Genomic DNA, 27,068 nt, shown 5'->3' on the forward strand with positions numbered 1-27,068 from the left:
CTAGACATCTCAACACTTGTATCATTTCAAGTACTTGTCCTTTGCTTTCACTGGCCTGGCTTTCCATCCCATGTTAAAAACTTTCTGATATTGTATACATCTCTGATGTCTGAATGTGATGAACTGAAAGACTCACTGTACTAGAGTACTTTGACTTTTTTTTTGCTCATCCAGGCACTATCCTTCACTGAAAAGCCATATTGATGATTGTTAATTGATATCAAAATAGTGTTGCTTGCTTTCACTGACTGTCTTCCTTCCCATCTCAAAAGTAACCATTTCTAAGGAGTGTACACCTTGTTGTTTGACAATGATCTTATCTGGTCTCCTACAAAAGCAATATTTAGTGCTCATTACTGAATCTTCTTCCCCTACCCTGAGTAAATAATGATAATAATATGGATTGTTACTTGGGGCAGTATATGTACTAACACTGTCCACAAATTACCTGGTGTCCTGCAAGTATTTTTTATATCTGCAAGATAGTATACCCCTGAAGGCAGGAGCAGATGTCCCCCTCAAAGTGTTCTGTAATGAAATGATCAGAGATCAGTAGGTAAACATCAGTATGGATTACTCCGATCAACTGATGCCATTAAGTTACCTCTTGCAGTAACAGGCCATGGTTTGGTTAGCCATGGCCTTTTTGTGTGTGAAAGACGTGATATGACATGCTAATAAGTAGCATCACGTCTTATTTTGTGGTTAGATTTTCATTTATTTGTTAAGCTTTAAATTATTTACTAGTGATCTAATTGTACTAATGAAATGTATTCTTAAAGTACTGCGAAGGAAAGATTTTTCTTTGCTTTAATTGTAAAATTGTTGTTTTCATAATGTAAAATAAGAAAAAAACAGGCAGTGGAAAACTAAGTTATCTGACCACTGAGTATTTTTGATAGTACCCCCGATGCCAAGCTATTTAAGCACCTTATGTTAAGTAGTGGTCAGAAATAACCCTTGCCATATGTTGTTGGTTATTATAAATTTTGGAAGAATCTGGGAGACTAAGTGGGCAGTTGTTTTTTTTTTTCCTTTGTTAATGCATATATGGTGCAATTTATGTTATTTGTGTGCTTGTTTATTTATCTGTTTTATTTTTCATTTTTAATCTTGTAAGTGAAATGTGCTTTAGACTTTTCTCAGACTTGATCTGTGCAAGTACCCGTTTTACACAGTTGTGGGTTGTGAGGAAGCTAGACCCTATCTTGACTCTGATTGAGTGTAGGATAAGAAACTGGTCCTGGATAGGATGCCAATTTGTCTTGGTAGGTACATTTTCTTACATGGCATACGCACTCATGAGTAATTTGGAGGTTCACTGGTTCATGTAGCTCATCTCTTCAGGATAAGATAAGAACCAAACACAGACATAGGGAGGCCATGCAAGGCATACAATGCAATCCATCCATGTATCAAACAGAAGAACCAAGAGCTGTGAAGCTCAGACACCATTGGCTTCACCACTGTGCTATCCATTAGGTGTTCATTAAGTGTTTGATTGTTAGCATGTGTTGTAAATATTTGAAAATAAGAATTAATCCCAAGATATGGATTCTATGTACCCCATTGAGAAAGTTCTAAACAGGATTTGAGGTGCTAGTATTTGGAGAATACAAATTATGTCACCAAAATATTCAAAATATCATCTTGTTTATATCATCTGTTACTGGTTTCCAAAATGAGTGCATCCTCATGCTAGATGCTTTTTGAGATGTACAGCAGACTCTACCTGCTTGCTCATTTTGAAGAACAGCAACTGTTGCTATATATTTATCATACAGGCACAGTATATTTGATCCATAATATTTTCCCCGTCTTTTCAAAATAACATTTGTGGAACTCTTCTTCATGACATATGGTGCTTTTGTTGTACAGTCCTGTCTCAGGAAATAGTTTTTCACAATGTCAAGTGAAATCACTTTTGGAGAGGGAAGTGTATGAAATCACTGCTGTGGTTACTGAGGGATGGATCTAAAGTATCTGTGTTGAAAATCTGGAGAGAAACTTTTTTTAGTTGCCAAAGTTATGATCAATTGTTTAATATGATCAATATATTTTTTGTAACATTAGCATTTTTTGGTATTCTGAACCCAAAATTGGAATATAGATGTTTCTTTAAATTACTCAAGGCAAATGGTAGGTACTTTCCTTGAGACTTTTTTTGTATGACTTCATATTCTAAGCAATTTTTAAATATTCTTTATTCATAAGACAATGTAAAAGAGTAATCTGAAAATTTCAGAAAAAAATTGACATATACTCAAGTTGTGAGCTTGCGTCTAATTTTGAAGATACAGCCTTTTAACAATTGGTATGGTCAGTGTTTTGACTGAAATCTGCAACATTGGGTCTACTTCTTTTTAACAAAAGCACATTTCTCCAAACAGCAGTTAACCGAGTAGAGTTTGCCGAAAACTCAGTAGTCCAAAGTCTGAGTTTGCTGATGTTCCTTTTAGCGAAGTGGTTAATTCACAGCTGGTAATGTGAGAAGTAGTAGTGTACAGTGTTTATGTACTGTCTCATCTACCGTACCAGCTCTCTGACATGGGTGATATGTGGGTAGTGTTTGAAGGTAAGAGCATACGAAAATTTATTTTAGAGCACCTTAACATTTAACTGGAGATCGTACTACAGGTAAGGTTGTGAAATCTACCGTTGTTGTTACTGTAGTGTGATCTCGGAGTTGGTACATATAATTTGCAGGGAGTGTGGGGGGCGCAGGGGGTCTTGCCCTCCTGCAAAAATGTTAGGAAATGTATGCCTATAATGTTTTTTTTTTTTTTTTTTTTTTTTTTTTGTGCCTTGGTGTCTTTTCAGTGTTTTGTGGTTCGGTAATGTCAGACTTTGGACTACTGAGTTTTCGGCAAACTGCGTTCGGTTAACTGCTGTTCAGAGAAATGTGCTTTTATTAAAAAGTAGTAGACCCACAACATTACCTCATTAACTTGTTTCAGGCTGATACCTGTCATTTCTCAGGATCATTACACCAAACTTCAGACTTCTGTGGTTTTCTTCTTTTTTGTATCAAAATGTTCAGTACTCACAAATATATTGTTACAGTTGTGTTATACTATATCAGCTTTACATTTTGTGAAGTTAACAATTCACTATTACTTTGAAAACATGAACATACTACATGCCATTTTAAAGCAGTTCATTATGTTGACACACTGGAAGTTTTGTTTTCCTTTTACATTTTTAAACTTTTAATGTGTTTTATACAGGTTGCATGCCTGATCCGAGTTCCCACTGAAGTTATAAAACAGAGGACCCAGGCTTCTCCTTCTTATAGTACATACCAAGTGATTGCCTACACTCTCAAGCAAGAGGTAAAGTAAAACACACAGGCGAACATGGAGTGGTACATTTTAAATTTGATGCAGTGTTATGAATTATTAAAATATTGCTGTGTTTTTACAGGACAGCTTTTTGCTTAATGCAACATTTTGGATTGGTTAGTTGAAAAGAAACTCACTAGGGGTGGCCACGGTGGTGCAGCGGTTAGCATTGCCACCTCACAGCAAGAGGTTCTCTGGTTCGATCCTTGGCTGGGGTGCCTTCTGTACGGAGTCTGCATGTCCTCCCTGTGGTTGCATGGGTTTCCTCCGGGTGCTCTGGTTTCCTCCCACATCCCAAAGACATGTTGTAGGTGGAGTGGACACTCTAAATTGGCCCTAGGTATGAGTGTGTGCATGTGTGTCCCTTCTGTGGAAGGTTGGGTGCCGGGCTGGCAACTCGACACTGTAAAAAACTACATTGCCAATCATAAGCGGACAGGTGATCTGCTGTGGCGACCCCCAACCAGGAAAAGCTGAAAGAAAAAGAAGTTGAAAAGAAGCTCACTGAGTTATGCAGAACTTTCATAGTAAAGCTGCAGTGTAATTGACAGATGGCCACTGAGTGTAAGGTCATGACATCTTGGAAACTCTTCTTTCCCCCATGATGCCGTAAACTTTGAGTTGGATATTTTAGTTCAGGTAGCAGTAATGGGCACCGTCACCTTCATGATGTGGGAGGGAGGATATTGTTTTTGTTTGTGAAACCAGTCTTTCATTGAGGAAATCTGACTTTGCTTTGCGGTTTAGCTGAAATGGATCCCAACAATATTAATAAACTTCAAAGGGTGGAAGTGCAAATATAGATGTACCAGAAATCAGAGTTTTGCCTGATTACATTTGCAAATGTGCACTCTTAACACCAGTTGTTGGCATTTTACTTTTGTAGTCTTGTTACAGACTGGCCTTTTGGCACTGTATCTTGTGTGATTGGTGGCTTTTTTGTTATAGGGAGGTGTTGGGGTACAGATAAAAATATTTGTTCTTTGAGTGGTGTTAGGGTCAACATTTAGATTTTCAGAATTTAAAAAAAGCAGTATATAGTTTTCACAGTCTGTGCTTTAATTTTTGTGTGTTTTCCTATATTGTTAGTCACTCAATAGACATAAGGCTGAGTAGGGTTTGCTTCAGATAATCCTAGTTAAAAAATGTATTTTATGTTCATCAGTGATCTGAGCATACCTTTCAAGCTCACGCTTCTTTCTTTTTATAGGTGTTCACTAACTGTATTCATTAATTTAATAACAATCAGAAAGTAAGCACTAAGGATTCTCAAGTTGAGAGACTTTCCCCCAAGGCTCCTCTGAGCTTGAATCGCAAAGGTGATACTAACTTAAAAAATAACCATCCAAATATTGAATTCCAGCTGACGAACTCAGTCTAGCTGGACAAGCTTCCAAGTCATTTTAAGAGAATAAACCCAGTCTTCGATCTACAATATCATATTTTCCTATTGTGCTGATGCTGTACGAAGTATAAATACCCCATTTATCTGTGGAGTAGTTGTTACAAGACAACTGAAATAAAACAAAGAGAGATTTTTGCCACAGCGCTCAACTACCTATGTTGGACGTTCTTCAAAAATAAAACTTTTGAAAACCAAAAGGAAGACTTTAGTGGTTTTAGTGGACTATCCTTCAGCATAAAAACAATGGCTATCTCTCCTCTGCTACTTTCCTAGACCTATCTAAAGCATTTGACATGGTCCCACACAAACAACTTATCCCTGTCCTCAATAACCTATCCTTCTCTCAATCAGTCACCAACTGGTTTCAGAGTTACCTGTCTGACCGCCAACAATCCGTTGTATGGCAGAATGACATATCTCCCCAACTACCTGTCTCCATAGAGGTTCCCCAAGGATCCATCCTTGGACCCCTACTCTTCTCTGTTTTCACCAATAATCTAGCCTCTGCCACCAAACATGGCATACTCATACAATACGCAGATGACTCAACCATCATCTGCTCAGCCCAGTCCCTACCCAAACTGCAAAAAGTCACACAGGAAGCCTTTTCCTCTGTTGAAACTTGGTTATCCGATGCCCAATTAATACTCAACCCAAACAAAACTCAACTACTCATCCTCCAACCCACCAAATATAATCAAAACAACTCTCACTTTAACATCACAGTAAAAGACAACACCACTATATACCCAACTGAACACACCAAATTGCTAGGAATGGAAATAGACAATAAACTAAAATTTGGCATTCACATATCCATGACCATAAAAAAAGTCCACAAAAAACTAGGAGCGTTATACAGAAATAAGCAACTTCTCACCAAAGCAGCAAAGATTTCAGTAGCAAATTCCCACCTTATCTCCACCCTACTTTATGCCTCTCCAATATATACTAACCTAAGGCAATGTGATCTAAACAATTTAGAGACTTGCTACAACAAAATCGCCAAATTCGCCACAGGGGCATCCTACCGTAGTCACCACTGTCTCTCACTTGCTGAACTGGGCTGGCTTGAACTCCCTCACCTCCTTCAATGGTATCAACTCTCACTCGCCCACAAACTAGTAAACCATCCACTAAATGTCCCATCCCTCCAGAATCTACTCCATCCCTATCGTACCACCAGACCACTAAGATCCAGCAACAAAAATCACTTGCAGATCACTAAAGCCAATAACTCTGCTGGTGAAGCACTATTCTCTTGCACCATAGCCAAATTATGGAACTCCCTCCCACCCACAATTACCTCCGTACCATCATGCACCCACTTCAAAACTTTACTAAAAGCGCACCTAAAAACATGCTGGTTATGCCCTTGCAACTCCCACTCTAAAATCACCCACCCCATCCAACCACTACCTTTCTTTCCACTCCACTACCTTGATTATAGCAAGCTCAGATGCTCATAAGCCTAGTACTTATTATACAGCAGGAACTTCTTATTGTAACATTTGTTAATGTCTGTTATGTACTTCACAGATAAAGATTCTAGTTGTCTACTGATGTACTATGTTCTTCATCTGTAAATACGTTGTAAGTAATTGCTATGTTATATTGTTAATCACTATGTAATCCAATGTAACTACTGTCTGTTTATTTTAACTGTGGAGCTTTTCTCCCCTGGCCTCCGCTGAAAATGGACCCACGTCCAGTCGGACACTCCCGGTCAACAAATGTAAATAAATAAATAAATGGTTTTATTCAACTTTTGAAATAGGAAAATATGCGATCGTAGATTGAGAACTGGGTTTTTTCTCTTAAATTGACTTGGAAGCTTGTCCAACTAGATTGACTTTGTCAGCTGTAATTCAGTCTTTGTATAGTTATAATTTAATAACCATGAATATTACCTTGAATCTTATTAAACCAAAAATTGTTTGCTAGTGCATTATAAAAGGATAGGGATGAGAGTGGGATATATGCTTACAGATGCTGAGAAACGTTTGAGTACAGAAACAAAGCCTGAAAATTAATGCAAGTTGCATGTGTTGCTCAACTGAAAACCTTTATTTGAGTTAGTAAAGTCTAATACAGTGTAACTGAAGTATTTCCTTTCATGAATTCTCTTTGTGGTGATACTTTAAACCTAAGGTGAAAAGTGCATTATATTCTTTCACAAAATTGATTTAAAAAAGTACAGGCTGATATATATAAGTTAACTTCTCCACAGCTTGAGGGATAACTGGCATCATAGTTGTCCCAGAACAGGAAGTCAAAAGGCATACTTATAGGTAAGAGAGAACTGAGTAAGGCAAAAAGCTAAAAAATTAAAGTGGCTCAAACACGGGTACAAGAAGTCTGTATTTTCATGTTTTAAAATGTCTGGGGTGAGGAGGTGGAACAGATTGGGAGTACAGAAGTTGAAAATATAGCAGAACATCTCTATGGCCAGTAAAATATGTAATGGTAAACTTTTTTTCAGGCAGACTCAAGCTGCCAGATAATGTTTATTGTGAATAACCATTTTTAGGTAGCTCTGTATAGTCAGACCTTTCAAGTAATTATTTTCTATAGTTTCCATTTCTTTGAGATGGGATCACATGAGAAATCATTTTTGTTGTCAGGTTAAAAACAGGAGCTCTAAAATCAGGGACCCACTTTGATGGGTCTCTAATCGGGTTCATTCTCTTTTCATTCCTGTTTGGTATTTTCTTTTCTTATGCTTCTACTTTGAGGGTGGTCACATTTTATGCCAGCACTAGGAGACCACGCTTTTCCCTTAAATCTTCTAGTTCTTTTCTATCATTGACACATTTTCAGATTTTAATTCTGACGAGTAATGGAAAAGCTTTCACATTGTATTGATTAAGGCATTGAAACCATCATTGCATTCTCTGTACTGCCTGGGAGAAAGTGTGATGTGAAGCTCTGTCATCTGTGCACATACGCAGCAGTGACTTCTGACCTCTTGCTAAATGGAGAATGGTGGCAATTGAAATTTACCACTGTGTGGATTGGTGGAAGGGTGCCATGTGCAGCCCCAGGTGCTTGCCATAGCAATATCAAACACTAAGAAAATGGAGGGTAAACTTCAGTTATAGCCTCCTGAAGTTGAGCTTGTAAAAACAGCCACCTGGGTACCATCAGGCCTTGAATCTGTTGCAGAAAAAGACCTTCTGATCTCATATGTGGTAATCAAGCCTTCAAGTTTAATGGGCTCAGGTTCACAACTGTCCTTCATTTTGGTAGGTTCAAGGGGCTAGAAGATGTGCACTTAGCTTCCTGTTGGAATCTCAGTCTTAGGATTTAGGCACCAGTTATTTTCGATTCACTTGGTCAGAAGATTTCCACAACTGGCTTAATCTGGATAAACAACCCCTTGAGTCACTTGGCCGTAATGTGTGGTTACTTTTATAAGAAGTCTACTCTCCCCAGCCTTCCCCATGGTCTAGCAAGAATTTATTTTTAATTTTTTTTGCCAAGGTTGAGGATGGTTCACCTCATTTTCCTACTTCAGGATCTGTATTTAGTCTATAGATAATTATTTGACATCTAGAAGAACCTGTCTCCTCCAGTGTGGGAATGCACCTTTAAGGGACATGGCATGTACTAGACCTGGTGCAAGACTATCATATTCCTTTGCTACCATTGGCAGGTGCACAAATGAGCACTAGCATCTTGTCAACCAACACCAGGCACCTCTCTTTTGTATGCTAAATCCCATGGACTTTGTGCATAAGCATGTTCCTTCCAGAACTGGAAATGAAAGGGTTTCCCTCTTCTTGGCTTTCTGGTGGGGAATGACAACATCCAGAGGCCTTTACTTCTGAGATGTAAAGATAATGATTCCCCCTCTCCATGAAGCTCCTTCCAGATAACCCCTTTTGTAGAAACTTTAAGGGTTAAGAAGTGCAACATGAACAGATGATAAATCTCACAGTGAGGATCTTTGTCTTGGGAAGGAGGAAAAAGAACCTTAGGTCATCTTCTCTAAGCAACTGTTTTTTAATGTCTTATTTGCAGTCTTGACGTATCAAGATTCAGCTTCTGTCTCTCCCAGGAAGGTAGATGCCTTCTAGATGCTCCTTGTTAAATGGATTGAGGTTTGTAATATGCATCCAGGAAGTGGACTGCTGTGCAATCTTCCTGGTTAAGTACATAACCTGGAGACCATAGTGTTTTGCTTCCTTGCCCCAAGTAAAGAAAACTGAAGTCTTGAAAACTTGGAAAGGGGAATATTCTATTCTGCTGTGTTGAGGATAAAATATCTCATCTGTGCAAAATACAGACATTGCTAATTGGTCAGGCACTGGAAAAGCACCTATCTACCTCTAAGTCTGAAGTCAAAGAGGAAGTGAATAAGATTCATATCTACAGCTTTGTCACTAGGCTGCTATATTGCCTACTGTTACTTTGACTGTATTTGACACTTTGGCCAGGGTAGTAGGCTCAAATATTTACCTGTCTAGGCTGTTATCCTCCCTCCAGTAGGATGTCACATGGCTCATCCTGGAATCTCTTTTAATGAGATGTCTTATTCAGCCAACATTCACAGGACCTGGTGATTGATCTCTTGATGGGAGGGCAGATCCTCACCACTACTGGGAAACAATGTTACCCCCCTTGAGCCCCCTCCATCTTGTCTTACTGTAATTTTAGCCATCATCCCCATCTAATTAGGAGAACCCATTCACAAATCAGTGAGGGTGCTGCAGTTTGACAAAGCCTTGATAGTGCCTGCTGATTTTATCTAAAGTATGTCATGGTTTGGAGAACCATCTCAGAAGATTCCAGGGGGTTCTTGATGTGGTCACATTGGATGAATGTCTGGGAATATTTAGTGGCTGTAATTCTTCTTGTTTCATTACAGATGTATAATTTTTGGAATGGACTCAGCAAAATGTGAGGTAAAAATCGGAGAGAGCTGAGAGGTTAATTTTGAATTATATATGTAATTGCCCTGTACTGTCAGCTCACTGCAATTTTATTTGGACTTTGCCTGCTTTTATTTTATGACCAACTGACTTGGTTTTTTGAACTAGTTGCCTTGGTTTCAAGTTACGAGGGAAAAGAAGTTTAACTCGTTGGTTTGCTTTTTTACTTTTCCTGCTTCCAGTTGTTTGTTTTCACTGCATAGTTGCGGCATGGTTACATTAAGCAGTGACGCCATGCTTTTAACAGAGGCTGTAGTTAATTCTTTTGCTGTTTTTTACACTGCCAGTGCAGATGTTCATCGTGTTTCACTGTTGCAGTCATGACTGTAGGGTTCTCCCCTGCCGGCAGGCAGTCCTCGGTCGGCCAGAATCCCAAAGTCTGGGTCCGGCGTCGGCTGTTCAGCCATGGTCCCTGACGTCAGAGCGCCAGGAGTACAAAGCTGACAGCCGACGCCATGTTCTCCAGTCTTTCTTGCCGTGCGGTGATAGCAGTTCGCAAGTTCCGGTCGGCTGACTCCTGACAATCTTTTCTGAACAAACTTCAGTCTGAAGACTTTCTTCTCCTACTCAAAGCTAAGTACCCCGTTGGGGAAACCTTTTTTTTGCTCTAGTCCGATGTCAGAAAAAGTTAATAATTGTATTTCATGTGGGAAGCAAATACCTCATAAGGATTTTCATTCTTACTGTATTCCTTGCTTAGGCCCTGACCATGACGTAGCTAGTTGTCGGTTTTGTGCTAGAGTCAATCAACGTACAATTAAACGAAGGTACGATTTAGCATTTCATTACTTCGGTAGGCGTTTTAATTACAAAATGTCGTCGGATATGGTTCCGGCTACCGGAGTTCACAAACGACACAAGGACAAAGACAGGCCTCCGAGATCCAAATCTGACGATATCGTACAAGCAGAGCCAGCTTCAGGTTTGGCCGTCATCAGTGAGGCGCTTTTGCAGCCCCTGTCGTCGGCCATTTCGGAACCGATGGCCGAAACGGACTCCCACGAGGAGCCAACTAGGCCTTTGAATATTTCTGTTGCAGGACCTTCGGACAATGCTCCTTTGGTTGGGTCCAGAGCCGCTGTGCAGGTACCGGCTTCCGAAGGAGTTTTCAGGCCTACTCAGCTTCTGATAAAGGCAAAGACAAAGGCAAAGACTCCTTCCAAATCAAAGACTGCAACACAGGCCTCTTCTGATCTGGCTCCCAAGTCACAGAAACAGTTACTTAAGATGGTGGAGGACTTACTTACTATGATTAGGGGTTCACATCCCCCTCCAGATAAAAGGCCAAGGCAGGAAGTTTATTATGACTCCTCTGATCAGGCTTCTGTTTCTTCAGTTTCTTCTTCTGACCAGGAATATTCTTTCCCTCCTTATGAGGATTCTGATGCTGAGGAATCCATTCCTTCAGCTTCTCCCCCTGAGGATTTCTCTTTTGGGGAAACTTTGCATGAAATGAGGGAACATTTCCACTTGGAAGGACAGGAGTATTCAGAATCTAAGAAAAGACTAAGGGATTTTCTTCTTCTTCCCCAACATAGACCCCTGGCTATTCCTCCTATTTTGGATATTGTGGATGATGCTTTTTCGGAGGCTAACTTAACCCCTGACTCTTTTCCTCCTGCTCCTGTTAAGCCTGACAGATATTACAGGGTTCCTGATTCCCACCAGTTTTTATACAAGAACCCTACTGCTGACACTGAAACCATTTCTCAGGGTCCTAAGGGAGTTAAGGCCGCTTCTGCTAAAAACCCCATTCCCACTGAGAAGGATTCCAGATCTTTAGAAAGATGGGGCAAAAAGTGTACACTTCTGCTACTTTATCTATTAGGGCTTTAAACTGTCAGTTTCATATGCTGAAATACCAGCAATTTCTCCTGTCTGTTTTAAAACAAAAGCTAACTTCCATTTCCGCCTGTGCAGATGATAAGGAATTATATGACTTAATGCATGCCACTGAACAAGTTGGGAAGCATGGTTTACACTGTGGATTTGATGCCTTGGAGGCTTCTTGTAGGGCTGCTGCCTCTGGCACAGTAATTAGAAGGCATGCATGGTTAAAGGAACAAAATCTGCCAGATCAAATAAAAGCTAAATTATTAGATGCTCCTGTTCAGCATAATGTTTTGTTTGGATCTAAAGCTGAAGAGGTGATTAAAAAGATGGAGGACAAGGCAAAATCCATGCAAACAGTTAAAGATTTCTTACAGGTACAGCCACCCAGATTTAGCAGGAATTGGCCTACAAAAAATTGGTCCTTTCCCAATTCAGACAGGCCTCAGAGGGGTAGATACAGACGCTCGCGAGGAAGGCCTCAAACACAAGCCTCTTATAGACCAAGACAGTGGACTGCTTCCACCCCTAGGGGAGGAGAGGACAGGTCGCAAGCTCATAGGAAACAGACTCAATGACTCCCTCTGTTGGGCTGCAGGAACTTCTTGCCTGGAAGCCCCTCTCGGAGGAAAACTTTCTCTTTTTCACCTAAATTGGACTCATATAACCCAAGACAAGTGGGTTCTGGATGTGGTTTCAAGAGGTTACAAATTCCATTTTCATACCCTACCAAGGTCAAGCGGATGGCCAGATCTTCCAAAACATCAATGGACAGAGGCCTTAAACCAGGTGGAAGCTCTTTTGGCTATGAAAGCCATAGAACTAGTTCCACTTTCAGAGATGGGACAAGGTTTTTACTCAAGGCTCTTTCTAGTCCCCAGGAAGCAAAATTCATGGAGACCCATTCTGAATCTGTCAGTCTTGAACACTTTTCTAGAGATACCAAAATTCAAGATGCTTACTCTACAGCAGCTACTTCCAATGCTGACCAAAAATGCATGGATGGTAACTTTGGATTTAAAGGAGGCATATTTACACATTCCCATCAGGCAGGAATGCAGAAAATACTTCAGGTTCAAGGACGGATCGAGGCACTTTCAATTCTCTGCGCTGCCCTTTGGATTGTCTACTGCGCCAGGGTCTTCACCAAATGCTTGGCTCTAGTAGTAGCTTATTGCAGACTCAAGGGAATTCAAATTTACCCTTATCTGGACGACTGTCTTATTCAGGCAGACAGCAAGGAGGTCTTACTCCAGCATCTACAGTTTGTTCAGAATCTTCTCAAGTTCCTGGGATTCACTGTAAACATAAAAAAGTCAAATTTGACACCCTCACAACAGATAATTTTTCTGGGCGCTTCTCTAAACACAACAACCCAGATGGCATTTCTGACATACGAAAAACAGTTACAGCTGGCTTCAACTTTCAAAACCTTGGCAACTTTAACTCAGCTATCTGCAAGGAGATTCCTGCAGGCTTTGCGTTACATGGCCTCCTGCATCCTTCTCGTACCGTATGCAAGACTACATATGAGGAAAATACAGTGGTACCTAAAAAGTGTATGGTCTCAGCATTGCCACAGTTTAGACATACTGATCTCCGTCCTGCCTTGTCTTCAAAAGGAATTCCTTTGGTGGTCCAAGGCATGTACTCTAAACAAAGGAAAACCCTTCTGTCTGCCTCCTGCCACTCAGATACTAACCACGAATGCCTCAGATTATGCATGGGGAGCCCATTTTCAGGGCAACTGTCTGCAGGGCCTTTGGACAAAGGATCAGAAGCACCTGCATATCAATTTAAAGGAAATGTTAGCCGTTCAGAAAGCTTTATTGGCCTTCAGGAATCTTCTACAACCAGGACAACTACTGATATGGACAGACAACACCACAGTTATGTGGTACATAAACAAGCAAGGGGGATCTCATTCCTACCCCCTTTGCAAACTAGCCATGGATCTGTGGAACACAGCTCTTGCTTGCAATCTGGACCTTCAAGCTCAGTTTCTACCAGGGAAGCAAAACTTCCTGGCAGACAGTCTGAGCAGAAACCTTTCGGACCCACACGAGTGGATGCTGGACACCGAAATATTCAGGATGATAACAGCAGTCTGAGGATGTCCTCACATAGACCTCTTTGCATCCCACCTCAATCATCAACTGCAGATATTTTGCACCAGGACTTTCCACGAACAAGCTTGGAAAGTGGATGCACTATCATTCAGTTGGAGAAACCTCTCGGGATATGCCTTTCCGCCTCTTCCTCTTCTTCCACGGGTATTATTAAAGATCAAACAGGACAAGCCCAAGATGATAATCTTGCTGGCCCCAAATTGGCCTCGACAGTTTTGGTACCCAACTCTGAAAAACCTATGTCTGGAGCCCCCTTGGGTTTTACCACAGACTCCGAACCTTCTGTCCCAACACCAGGGTCAGGTTTTACACTCCCATGTCAGAACTCTCAGCCTGGCGGCCTGGTTAATCCAGGGTCTTTGATTAATTCTCTCCTACCCAAGCAGGTTATGGATGTTATTTTAGAAGCCAGACGTCCTAGCACTAGAAAATCTTATGCAGGAAAATGGAAAAGATTTTGTTCCTGGATGCAGGCTCAGGATTCTGATCCTCTTCTTCCTAACATTCCTTTGATTTTACTTTACCTGACAGATCTCTTACATAAGGGTCTCTCTTTCTCTTCCATTAAGATACATGCCTCTGCTATGTCCGCTCATTACAATACAGATCCTCCAATCTTTTCCCACCAGCTCATGAGACAGTTTCTCAGAGGAGCTAAGAACTTAAGACCTCCTAGATCTCCTCCCATTCCTGCTTGGGATCTCGACTATGTTTTGGAAAACCTCACCTTACCTCCTTTTGAGCCTGCTGCCTCTTCTGACATCAAATTTTTATCTTGGAAAACAGCCATCCTGTTAGCTCTGACCTCTGCCAGGAGAGTTTCAGAGTTGCAAGCTCTTATGGCTGTGGAACCTTATATTATTTTTCATTAAGACAGGGTGTCTTTAAGGACTAATCCTACTTTCATGCCTAAGGTGGTTTCCAAAGTGGCTTTAAATCAAACTATTCACTTGCCAACTTTTTTCCCTACTCCTCAAAATAAAGGGGAAAGGATCTTACATTCCTTGGATGTACACAGACAACTACGTTTTTACCTGGACAGACCCAAGGACATCAGAAAGTCAGAGCAATTGTTTGTTTCTTATGCTTCAAGTTCCCAAGGTAAAGCCATTTCAAAACAGACCATTTCTAAATGGATTGCTCATGGAATCAGATTTTGTTTTTCACACCATGGAAAGCAAATCCCAGGAGTATCTGGACTCATTCCACCAGAGCTGCTGCCACTTCAGCTGCCTTCCTCAGGGGAGTTCCTACCAAAGACATTTTGGAAGCTGCAACTTGGAGTTCAGTGCATACTTTTTCAAAGCACTACAATCTACCTCTCTACTCTAAGTCTAGGGCAGGCTTTGCTTCTGCAGTCTTGCAGGGCCTTTAGCCGCCCCCTCTACTTTATGACCACCTCCCTTTCATTCTGCTTTGGGATTCTACCCTACAGTCATGACTGCAACAGTGAAACACGATGAACATAGTACAGTTGTGTACACTTACCATAAATGTAGATGTTCGAGTGTCTTCACTGTTGCAGTCTGGGTTTCCCTCCCTCCTGTCCCCTCTTATTTTTTCTTTTGTGTGGTTCCTTTTTTCACCATTCTTCTGAGGTGTATTTGCAAAGGATATGGGACCTTACTCATTTTGGGACTCCTGACATCTGGGGAAAAACTGGAGAACATGGCGTCGGCTGTCAGCTTTGTACTCCTGGCGCTCTGACGTCAGGGAGCATGGCTGAACAGCCAGCGCCGGACCCAGACTTTGGGATTCTGGCCGACCGAGGACTGCCTGCCGGCAGAGGAGAACCCTACAGTCATGACTGCAACAGTGAAGACACTCGAACATCTACATTTATGGTAAGTGTACACAACTGTACTTTTCTTTTATTACGGCAGCAATGATTCGATACTCAGCTTAAGAACTAATTCATAAGTATTTGATAGTTCTAGCCATAGTTGTTTGTTGACTATTTCAAATAGCCTTAGTTCTCTGTAGAGCTGTAGCAGACCAGCAAATGTAAGTACCATTTATGTATAATCCTCTGAAAATGTTTTCATTATACCCACCAGTAAAAATATATTAAAGTAAGTTGTAAGAATTGATAGGACTGTGGAATTCTGGAATGAGCTGGAAATAACTGGAAGAAATTGGAATGAGACTAAAATGAATTTCTTTATCTCTTAAGTACCCAGAACTGTGCCTAACAGATGCCAGTCTCTCCTTTGTGTGTCAGATCGTCTTGTATCTTTCAGAATAGTGTGCATACACTGTAGTTCAGTTAAGAATGTTTTATTATGTACAGTGGAGGCAGATGTCAGTAATATCCGAATCAAATTTTAATGTGCGTAGCTTCTGCAGTCATTATACTGTCCATAAATTCTGTACTCAGATTGTCAAATTTTAATGTTTCCAGTAGCAGTGCTGATATACTGAAACAGCCTGTAGCTTTTGCACTCATTTTCCTTTCCTTTTGAATAATAATACTAATATTCTGAAATGCTGGATATTTGACCTGATTTCTGCACTCACTCTCGACTGTCTGCACCAAACTTCTGAGGACTGCACTGCATCAGTCCAAAATAAATAACTATGTCTGAAGTATCTCCTAATAATACCAAAATCCTGTAAATTTGTACATGCCTCTTTAATTTTGGTTTCTAACCCTAGTACCGTCCAAACAAAATGTGCTTGTCTGCACTTAATGAACTGCACATTCTATTAGCACATTTTATTCTTATCTGTATTCTTAACTGAAGGTTATTTTCACTGATTGAAAGTACATTCACTGAAACTGTATGCAAAATGCAAAGGCCTCCTTTAATATGTCTTAATTTCTAGACTTATGAAAAGACAATACTGTATTTTTGTCTAACAAACTACATTTAAATGATACCCAGAAACCAAATAAGAAAACAGACTAAAGCAGAGTCCAAATAAACACACTTCAAATTGTTGTCTTTGTGTTTATAGGCATTTAAATGTTTTCCTTTTTTGTAGAGAAGCATTTGCGCCCAGTTCTGGATGCTAATGTAAAGGTTTTAAGGGACTCCCTGAATTACTTTTATGAATACGTGAAACCGTTACCTTTAGATTCTAAATATTATTTTGTGACAATAGATGTTCAGTAGCCATTCATGATGATCCCTAATGATTTTGGCGTCGATTGTGTTAAAGGTTACTTGATCAAACACAGTGGATATAATCGCTCTCTTATTGATCTATGTCTGTGTATGGAGTTAGTACTGGAAAATAATGTTTTTATGTTTGATGAGGTCTACTGTCTCCAGAAAGATGGTGTAGCTATGGGCACTTCTAGTGCCCATAGCTGTGCCAATATGGTAATGGCTGCATGGGAGGAAGATTGTATGTTTAAGATGGCTTGGTTTGATTCCTTTGTCCTTTATCGATGGTTTGTTTTTTGTATGGTCTGGGGATGTGTTTGACTTGCATGAGTTCTATAACAATTTAAATACCTCTACATCTTTTTTGAAGTTTACTATGACCTACTCCGATGAACGGCTTGATTTTTTGGACATACTTGAAGATAGATTATGCAATGGAGCTGTGAATACCAGTATATATAGGAAATCTTGCTATAAGAACACTTTACTACATAGATGCAGTATGCAACCCATGCATATTTTTAGAAACATAATTAAAGGGCAAAGAATGAGAGCCTCTAGGCTCAATGCCTCTGAGGAAAGCTTCCTGTCTGAAATCTCTGACCTAAGGAATAGGTTTCACAAGTGAGGCTACAACCATTCTGAGGTAGACAATGTTTTGAATGTGTTCCCCTCCATGAGATATAGTATTGCGAGACCATATTTTCTGAACATAATGTATCTCCTCACAATAGCAGTGAGAAGTCTATGATAGATTTGACTGGGACTGTTTCCATTTCAGTGTCCTATACTAATGATACCAAGGCTATTGCCAAAATAGTTGAAAACCACTGGGATATCTTGACATGTGATCCCAAGATAAAGAGAATAGTAGAGGACATCCCACGCTTTATTTACAAGAATAGGAAATCTTTGAAAAGACTACTTTGCTACCCCAGAACATTTACTGGCAATATACATAAGAATGGTAATGTTACTCAACTCTGTGGGAAGTGTAACTACTGTTGTTATATAGACAACAGTTTTTTTTTGTACATCCGGACACAGGAAGGGAATTTATATTTAAGGTTGATGCTAACTGCCTGACCCCACATGTTGTTTACTCAACTTATTGCCTGCAATGTAAAGCCTTCTGTTTTTGATAAAACTGATAGAATGCTAAAAGATAGAGTGCTTTACATGTAGCTGTTCTTTTAGCCGACATCATTTAATTCTTTCAGTACTGTTGAATGCTGCAAAGATTTATCATTAGTCTACAATTTTCTTGGATAAGTAGTAAGAACTGTTACTGCATAAAACTGTCACTAATAGTAAACTGATCTTTACCATACTATTTTTATGGCATACCTTACTGTCTTTAATTCAGCTCACTTAGCTGGCCTGCAATCTGATTACTTAGTTATGGAAGTCTGTACCTCTGGTGTGCTCTGATAAACTGCAATTTCTGCACAAAATATATAAAATGTTAAACAATTTACATATACACATTTAATGCTATAGTTGAACTGATCTGATTCTGGAACTTTTCTTGTCTGTCCTTTATACAAGTATGTAAGTTTCTTCATATGTAAAATTATGTTACGTTCTATGTTCTTCGTCTTCCCTTGCTGCAGTCCTGACTATTGGGTATAGTCCGCGTCCCAGTCGGCCCGAATACCAGAGTATAAGGCTGACGTCGGTCATGGCGCCTTAGACTGACGTCAGTACGTCAGGGTACTAATGCGCATGACCGACGTCATTTCCTCAGTCTTTTTTGCCGCATGGTCCGATGCAGAAGCAATTTTGCGAGTGCAGGTTGGCGTTCTGAGATTTTCGAAACCGGAGTTTCAGACCGAAAACAGAGTTGGCTAAGTAACCCGTTAGAACATTTTGGTTTTCTTGCCTCAGTATTTAACCGGATGTCAGAAAAAGTGAATAACTGTATTTCTTGTGGGAAGCAGATACCGCATAGGGATTATCATACATTGTGTATACCTTGTTTAGGGCCTGGGCACGCCGTCGTTGGTTGCCGCTCTTGTGCTAGATTTAACAAGCGCACTATTAAGAGGAGGCTTGATTGTGCTAGGTTAGTGTTTGGGAAGCGTTGCAATTATAATATGCCGTCGGATGCTCCGGCCTGCTTCATCAAGAAGCGCAAGGACAAAACAGTGAAGCCTAGGGGTGAGGAACCGGCAGTCCCGGACGCCGGTCCTTTAGAAGGCTCAGGGGAGCCAGAGGTTTTGCCAGGAGTCTCTATGGAGTCTCAGGCAGATACTTTACTGTTACAGGATGTGCCCTCTCAGGAGGTAGGCCAGGCTGAGGGGCTTCTCAGGTAACTGTTCTTCCCTCTCTTCCCAAGGTAGTTAGGGCCTCTCCTTCTGTTGCCAAAGCTTCTTTTAGAGGTAGGCCAAGTTCAGCTTCTGTGGGGCTTCTCCTAGCATTTCGGGCTCTGTGCCTAAGAAACATATGCTTAAAATGGCAGAAGATTTGATTACTCTGATTAGAGGTTCTATGCCCCACCTGATAAGAGGCCTAGGGTGGAACAGGAGTTTGATAGTTTTGAACAGTGTTCACAGGCTTCAGAGTCTTCTGTGGAAGACTTGCAAGAGTTTCCTACTTATTCTGCTTCTGATGTGGATGATTCCACTCCTTCAGCTTCTCCTCCTGAGGATTTTTCATTTTCAGAGACTCTTCACTCCATGAGAGAGCACTTTAAATGGGAAGGCCAAGATTACTCTGACTCCAGAAAAGGCTTAGGGAATTCTTGTTTTTGCCCCAGCATAGGCCCTTAGCTATTCCTCCTGTGTTGAATGTGGTGGAGGATGTTTTGCAGAGGCTTCTCTGAACCCTGACTCCTTGCCTCCTGCTCCTGTTAAGCCTGATAGGTATTATAGGGTGCCCAAGCTCATAAGTATTTGTTTAAGAGTCCCAGGGCGGACCCAGAAACTGTTTCTCAGGGGCCTAAAGGTGTTAAAGCTTCTGTGGTTAAAAATCCTGTACCCTCTGATAAAGAGGCAAGGGCTTTGGATAGGTGGGGTAAGAAAGTATATACTTCTTCCACTCTAGCCATGAGGGCGTTGAATTGTCAGTTTCATATGCTGAAATATCAAAATTATCTCCTTTCACAATTGAAATCTAAGGTGGATGCTTTGGCGGAAGGTATTGAGTGTAAAGAATTGCTGGATTTGGTTCATGTGTCTGAACAAGTGGGTAAGCATTCTTTGCAGTGTGGTTTTGATGCTGTTCAGGCCTCCTCGAGGGTGGCTGCTACTAGTTCTGTTCTTCGCAGACATGCCTGGTTGAAGGATCAGAATTTAGCTGAGCATGTTAAGACTAGGATTTTGGATGCTCCTTTACAGTCCGATGTGTTGTTTGGACCGCCTGTGGAAGCAGTTTTAAAGAAAATGGAGGACAAAGCTAAGTCTATGCAGACTGTTAAAGATTTTGCAGGTGCAGCCTCCAAGTTTAGTAGAAATTGGCCTGCTAAGGGGTGGACATATCCTGCTTATGGTTCCCAGTCTAGGGGTAGGTCTAGACGTGGTAGGGGCAGGGCTCAAGGTTCGTTTAGGCCTAGATCAGACAGTTCACCTGCTCAGACTTCTGGTGAGGGCAGGGGTCAGTCCTTTCATAAGCAGAACCAATGACCTGCCTTTTCAGCTGCCAGTGGACTCTCGTCTGGCAGCTCCTTTGGGAGGAAGATTGTCTCTTTTCAAAGAAAATTGGGATTTAATCACTCAAGACAGATGGGTGCTGGATATTATTCATCACGGTTACAGATTTTATTTCCACACAATGCCCCTTTCAAAGGCATGCCAGATGTTCCTCCTCCACAAAGAAAAGAGGCTCACAAGCAAGTTTCTCAGTTACTCCAGATAGGGGCCATTCAGCCAGTCCCTGTATCAGAAAGGGGCTTGGATTTTATTCTCGCCTGTTCCTAGTACCAAAGAAGGGGAACACGTGGAGACCAATTCTGGATTTATCTATCCTCAACACTTATCTGGACATTCCCAAGTTCAAGATGTTGACGTTACAGCAACTGTTACCTCTGCTGGGCAAGGATCACTGGATGGTAACTTTGGATCTCAAGGAAGCTTACCTTCATGTGCCTATAAGGCTAAGTTGCAGAAAGTATCTGCGGTTTCGAACTGGAGATTTTCATTATCAGTTCTCTGCATTGCCCTTTGGCTTATCTACTGCGCCCAGAGTATTCACAAAGGTTCTGGCTCCAGTGATAGCTTACTTCAGGCTTCAAGGCATTCAAATCTATCCTTACTTGGACGACTGCCTGATTCTGGCTCAAGAAAAGGAACACCTTCTACAGCATCTGGAATATGTCATAGCAGTGCTAAGATGCCTAGGGTATTCTGTGAACGAAATAAAGTCCAGTCTAGTACCCTCTCAAGACATGTGCTTTCTGGGTGTGAGACTGAATACAGCAGCTCAGATGGCCTTTTAACCCCGGACAAACAAAAGAGTCTGTCACTTTACTTCCATCAACTATCTCATCAGTCCGTGCTGACTGCAAGGACAGTCCTTCAAGCATTAGGGTTCATGGCATCTTGTATTCTGGTGCTTCCCAATGCCAAACTGCATATGAGGAAGCTGCAATGGTATCTCAAAAATGTATGGACACAGCACTGCCAAGATTTGGACACTGTCATTCAAATAATACCTTGCCTTCAAAAGGAATTCTTGTGGTGGGCTCAGGAATGTCACCTAAACAAGGGACTCTCTGTGACCCGGCCAGAGGCGAGTCAGATTTTAACGACAGATGCCTCGGACACTGCTTGGGGAGCTCATCTAAATGGAAAGTGGATACAAGACAAGTGGCCTGCCAGACTACAGCATCTACATATCAACATGAAGGAGATGTTAGCAGTCCAGTTTGCATTGATGGCGTTCAAGGAGTTACTTCTTCCAGGGCAGGTGTTGATTCTGACAGACAACACAACTGTCATGTGGTACATCAACAAGCAAGGGGGAACACATTCTTATCCTCTATGCAGGCAAGCAATGATTTTATGGGAGACTGCGTTAAGCCTGCAACTGACTCTTCAGGCAAGGTTTCTGCCAGGAGCACAGAACTCCCTAGCAGATGTATTAAGCAGACAAATCATGGATCCCCACGAGTGGAAACTGGATCTTCATGTATTTCAGAAATTGACAGTGTCATGGGGAACTCCAGACATAGATCTGTTCGCTTCTCCACTAAACCACCAGCTGCCAAAGTATTGCACAAAGGGGTTTCATCACACAGCTTGGAAAGTGGATGCTCTGTCTTTCAGTTGGAAAACCTTCATGTCTATGCCTTTCCACCTCTACCTCTTCTTCCAAAGGTATTACTAAAGGTCAGACAAGACAGGCCAAGGATGATTTTGATAGCTCCAGATTGGCCTCGGCAACACTGGTACCCACTTCTAAGGAGTCTTGTAAAGAAGCCTCCATGGCCTTTACCTCTGATTCCTCATCTGTTATCTCAGAAGGACGGTCATCTGCTCAATGTCAAGCTTCAATCTCTTCATCTCACAGCTTGGCATATTCTGTGTTGAAGAACGGTAGGTCTCAGCTTCCTCAACAAGTTTTAAATGTGATTATGGAAGCTAGAAGGCCTAGTACTAGGAGAGTGTACAGAAAAATGGAAGAGATTTTTATTTTGGAGTACAGCAAAGAATTTGGAGATTTCAGAGCCTAATTTGAGTGTGGCTCTTCAATATCTTACTGAATTATTGGACAAAGGTTTGTCCTTCTCTTCCATAAAGATTCATGCTGCAGCAATTTCAGCTCACTATGATTGTGACCCACCTTTGTTTTCATCCTTTGTTCAAGCAGTTTCTTAGAGGGGCAAAGAATATAAGACCCCACGTAGAGCTCCTACTCCTGCTTGGGATCTCAATTTTGTGTTGGAAAACTTACTCTACAACCTTTTGAGCCTGCAGCTACTGCTGAATTGAAATATTTGTCATGGAAGACTGCTTTTCTGTTGGCTATTACTTCTGCAAGAAGGGTGTCTGAGTTGCAGGCCCTTATGGCAGTAGAGCCCTTTTGGTTTTCCATAAGGACAGGGTTTCATTACGTACTAATCCTTCCTTTATGCGAAGGTGGTTTCTAGTGTGGCTTTAAACCAAACTATTCATTTGCCTACGTTTTTGCAGATCCTCAAAATAAAGGGGAAAAGATTTTGCACACTTTAGATGTACACAGGCAATTGCGTTATTATTTGAGCAGGACTAAAGATTTTAGGCAGTCTCAGCAGTTACTTGTTTCTTTTGCTTTGAGTTCACAGGGCAAGCCTGTGTCAAAACAAACTATTTCTAGGTGGATTGGCTTTTGCATTGCATTTTGTTATTCCCATCATGGCAAAGAGGTTCCAGCTGGGATTAGGCCTCATTCCACTAGGGCTACTGCCACTTCAACAGCATTTCTAAGGGGTGGCAACTAAGGATATTCTGGAAGCAGCTACTTGGAGTTCAGTGCATACTTTCTCTAGGCATTATCACCTGCCTATATACTCTAAGACTAGAGCTGGTTTTGCCACAGCTGTTTTACAAGGCATGTTGTCAGCTCCTGCTACTTTATAATTTGCCAGCCTCCCTTACCTCTGCTTTGGGATTCTACCCAATAGTCAGGACTGCAGCAAGGGAAGACGAAGAACATAGTACAGTTTTGTACCTACCATAAATGTAGATGTTCGAGGATTCCCTTGCTGCAGTCCAATTACCCTCCCTCCTTCCCTCTGTGTTTCAGGGTGGTTGTGTAGGTGAGTTTACATGCTTATATTTTTGATATATATTCCTGTATATATTGTACATGTTTATTGGTGCAGGTTGTTTTTGGGACTTGTCTTTTTGGGTCTTCTGACATCTGGGGCAAGAAAAGACTGAGGAAATGACGTCGGTCATGCGCATTAGTACCCTGACGTACTGACGTCAGTCTAAGGCGCCATGACCGACGTCAGCCTTATACTCTGGTATTCGGGCCGACTGGGACGCGGACTATACCCAATAGTCAGGACTGCAGCAAGGGAATCCTCGAACATCTACATTTATGGTAGGTACAAAACTGTACTTTTCCTAACATGAGATTTGAACCTATGGCTTTAATAACATGTAATATTTATGCTGTACTCTTTTCTGGGATCTGAACTTTTGACTGTCCTGTCACTTGTGAAATGTAACATTGACTTTAAATTCTGAATTCTGTAAACTAACAGCACATCATTTAATATGTGTAAATGATTTTCTGTCACTCTCTCTCTATATCACGATATTATTTATGCATTGCAACACATGACTACCATAATGTGAAGGTCTTAACAGTGTCTGCTAAACAAAACACAATTAATTTACCAGATCTGTAACTGTAAACCATTTATTCTGTGAACTAACTTGACTGTCATTTCTGGTTTACCATGCACAATATATGCTTACAGAATAGTATTAGCTTGAAACTGCTACCTATTTTTCATACTGGCAATAAAAGTGAATTCCAATCTGTCTTTGCTTTATCTGAGAATAACATATTTTTTCTGAAAATATGGTAACTAGACTGGCTGCAGTTCAGTCATAGCAGTTGAACCCGAATTTATTTTATCTTTAACTCATGAATCTGTTCCACTCATAACCAATTTTTCAAATTCTATACATCATTTGCACAGTCTACTGCACACAGATTCTTACAAGTGTCATGTGTGTGCACTTCTGTACATTTTGTAGCATTTTTATTTTTCCATAAAATCTTGTTACTGAAGTCTAAAACTACATGCAACTCTGATAACATGTCCATACCTAGTACGGTACTGTTACACTCAGAACTGCTCACTGCTGTAAACTTTGACCTTTCAAATCCTGAAAAAACTGCACTCGTGTCCTCTAGTAGAGGTGTATTTGTAAATTAAATTAATGTGTCTGTATTATTCAGTACATTATTCTATAATTTTTTTTCTGTAAACAATGAAATATTGTCATTTCTCAAAACTTTAAGCAATGACAGACAGATAATCTGGTTTGGTGCAGAACTGCCACACCTTTTAAAGATAAGCTGAAAATCCTTTTTGATAGAACTAACAACAACATGGACTTTGTGCTAGAATATCTGTTTCTTCTTTATTTTGCCCCAAACCACTAGTAATAACATTGACTTGAACTATGGTGTGCATTTCTTCTTCATTTTGACCTGAAGTCTGTGCATCATTTATGCTGTTTTTTTACTTTATCAAACTGATCAAAATCTGTACTCTGAGCCGTTTTATCCCCCTTTAGTGCAGTATGTGCACTGGCTTTTGAAAATAGTTAATTTAGTACATTCTGAACATTTGTATCTGAAATATGAACTTGAGACACTGCAAATGTTTGCTTTCTGTTTTGTCAGGAAATCTACGTTACTTACATTGACTGAGTTTACGTCTGTATCTGCAGTACTGTGACTTCTGTATTTTGAATTACATTTGCTGTAGCATTTACACTGATTTCTGAACATTGTAAACAAGAATTTGTGTTATTTAAGTCTGAAATCATACTGACAGAAGCTGACTCATTTTGCTAATCATGAAAAAGTTTGTCCGTTGCCCTACTTATCACAGACTGCATCTGTGATTTAACTATTTTGTGTCTAGATTAATTTAACATTCTCGCACTAATAATGTTGAATTTTAAATGAACATTTCTGGAACACAATTTTTAGACTGCTTTATCATTACTCATTACTGGTGCCTTTATTGTAGAAGTACAGTTTGACATATGTATAACATTTTCATTTACTGATGTGCATAAACCTTTCCCAGATTTACTGCCTGATTTAGCTATAAAATGCTTTGTAAAAAAAAAAAAAAAAATGAATGCTCACATAAAAGTTGAAGTTGCGTTAAGAAGGTGGACAGACATCTCGCAGCTTTTTTAACTCTCTATTGCAAGGATTCTCTTAGCTGTGTAACATCTCACTGGAAACTTTAAAGTCTGTCATCTGCTTTGAGATGGTGAAATTTTCTGATACACTGCTGTTATCTGAATAATGTCCTTTACACTAGTAACGTGGAGAGTCTGAAGTTCTTTGAGACTTTACTGTAGATTTTCTGAAGTAGGAACACTGCTGCTCTGTAAAATACACATAATCTGACTGCTGACAGTTTGCGGGATTGCTATGAGGTTTGGGACTTAGTTTAACCGCAGACATTGTCTCCCCCACCCCTCATCAATGGTGGCTCACCACTGTAAGAATTGATAAGACTGTAGAATACGGGAATGAGCTAGAAGTAAATGGAAGAAACTGGAATGAGACTGGAAGAATGTCTTTATCTTTTAATTACCAAGAACTGTGCTGAACAGGTGCCAGTCAATCTTTTATGTGCCAAATCTTGTAACTTTCAGAATATAAGTCTGCATTCACAGTAGTTTTCTTAACATTATTATGTACAGTGGAGATAGATGTCAACAATATCCGAATCAAATCTTAATGTCCATAGCTTCTGCATTCATTTTACTGTCTGTAAATTCTGTACTTAGAACATGAAGTCTTACTATCTCCAATAACAGTGCTGATATACTCAAATAGTCTGTGGCTTCTGCACTCATTATCATCTCCATAAATTCTGTAGTCAGAATGTTGTTATATTTATAGCTTCTGTACTCATTTTCCTTTCCTCCTGAATAATATAATTATTATTTTGAAATGCTGGATATTTGACCTAACTTCTGCACTCACTCTTGAGTGTCTCTCCCAAACTTCAGAGTATTGCACTAGAATGGCTTTCTGCATATCAGTCCAAATAAACTAAGTGTGCCTGAAGTATCTTCTAATAATACTCAAACCCTATACATTTCTACACACCTATTTCACCTTGGTTCCCATGCCTTGTACCATCCAAATGAAATCTGTTTGTCTGCCCTCAGTGTTCTGCACATTCTGTTAGCAGTTTATTCTTAACATTATTCATGACTGAAGGCTATTTTCACTGATTAAAAGTGCATTTACTGAAACTGTATGCAAAATGCGAAGGCCTGCTTTAATATGGCTGCATTTCTAGACTTATAAAAAGAGAATACTGTATTTTTGTCTAACAAACTATTGTAAATGATACCTGATGTTACATAAATAACTGTCAGTTGATGAGATGTTTCTTCTAGGCAGGGTTGAATCTCTTTGATGAGAGTGATTATAAGTTATTCCTATATGGAAAAACAATTAAAAAAATAAAAATAATTTGTTGATGATACCTAAGCAAAGCATTTTTTCCTATTATAGGCTCATTCTAGGCTACTGATCTGTGAGTATCTAAAGAAGCTTAATCATTCCCATGGTAGTTTTTCGCCCTCACAATTTGCATACGAATAACCCATAGACTGGCT

At 40.4% G+C, this 27,068-nt stretch overlaps 1 protein-coding gene across 2 annotated transcripts in view; it reads left to right on the forward strand.

Annotated features, from left to right (window-relative positions):
* Positions 1–27,068, forward strand: part of SLC25A26 (solute carrier family 25 member 26) — a 2,337,350-nt gene that overhangs the window by 363,825 nt on the left and 1,946,457 nt on the right. For both annotated transcript variants that reach the window (XM_044077958.1, XM_044077959.1), the window contains exon 4: positions 3,228–3,332. In XM_044077958.1, coding sequence (XP_043933893.1) covers positions 3,228–3,332 — 105 coding nt within the window. The remainder of the gene's footprint in view (positions 1–3,227; positions 3,333–27,068) is intronic.

Source organism: Protopterus annectens, chromosome 7.part0 (assembly GCF_019279795.1).
Source record: "Protopterus annectens isolate FY-2018-M chromosome 7.part0, PAN1.0, whole genome shotgun sequence".
Lineage (NCBI taxonomy): Eukaryota > Metazoa > Chordata > Ceratodontiformes > Protopteridae > Protopterus > Protopterus annectens.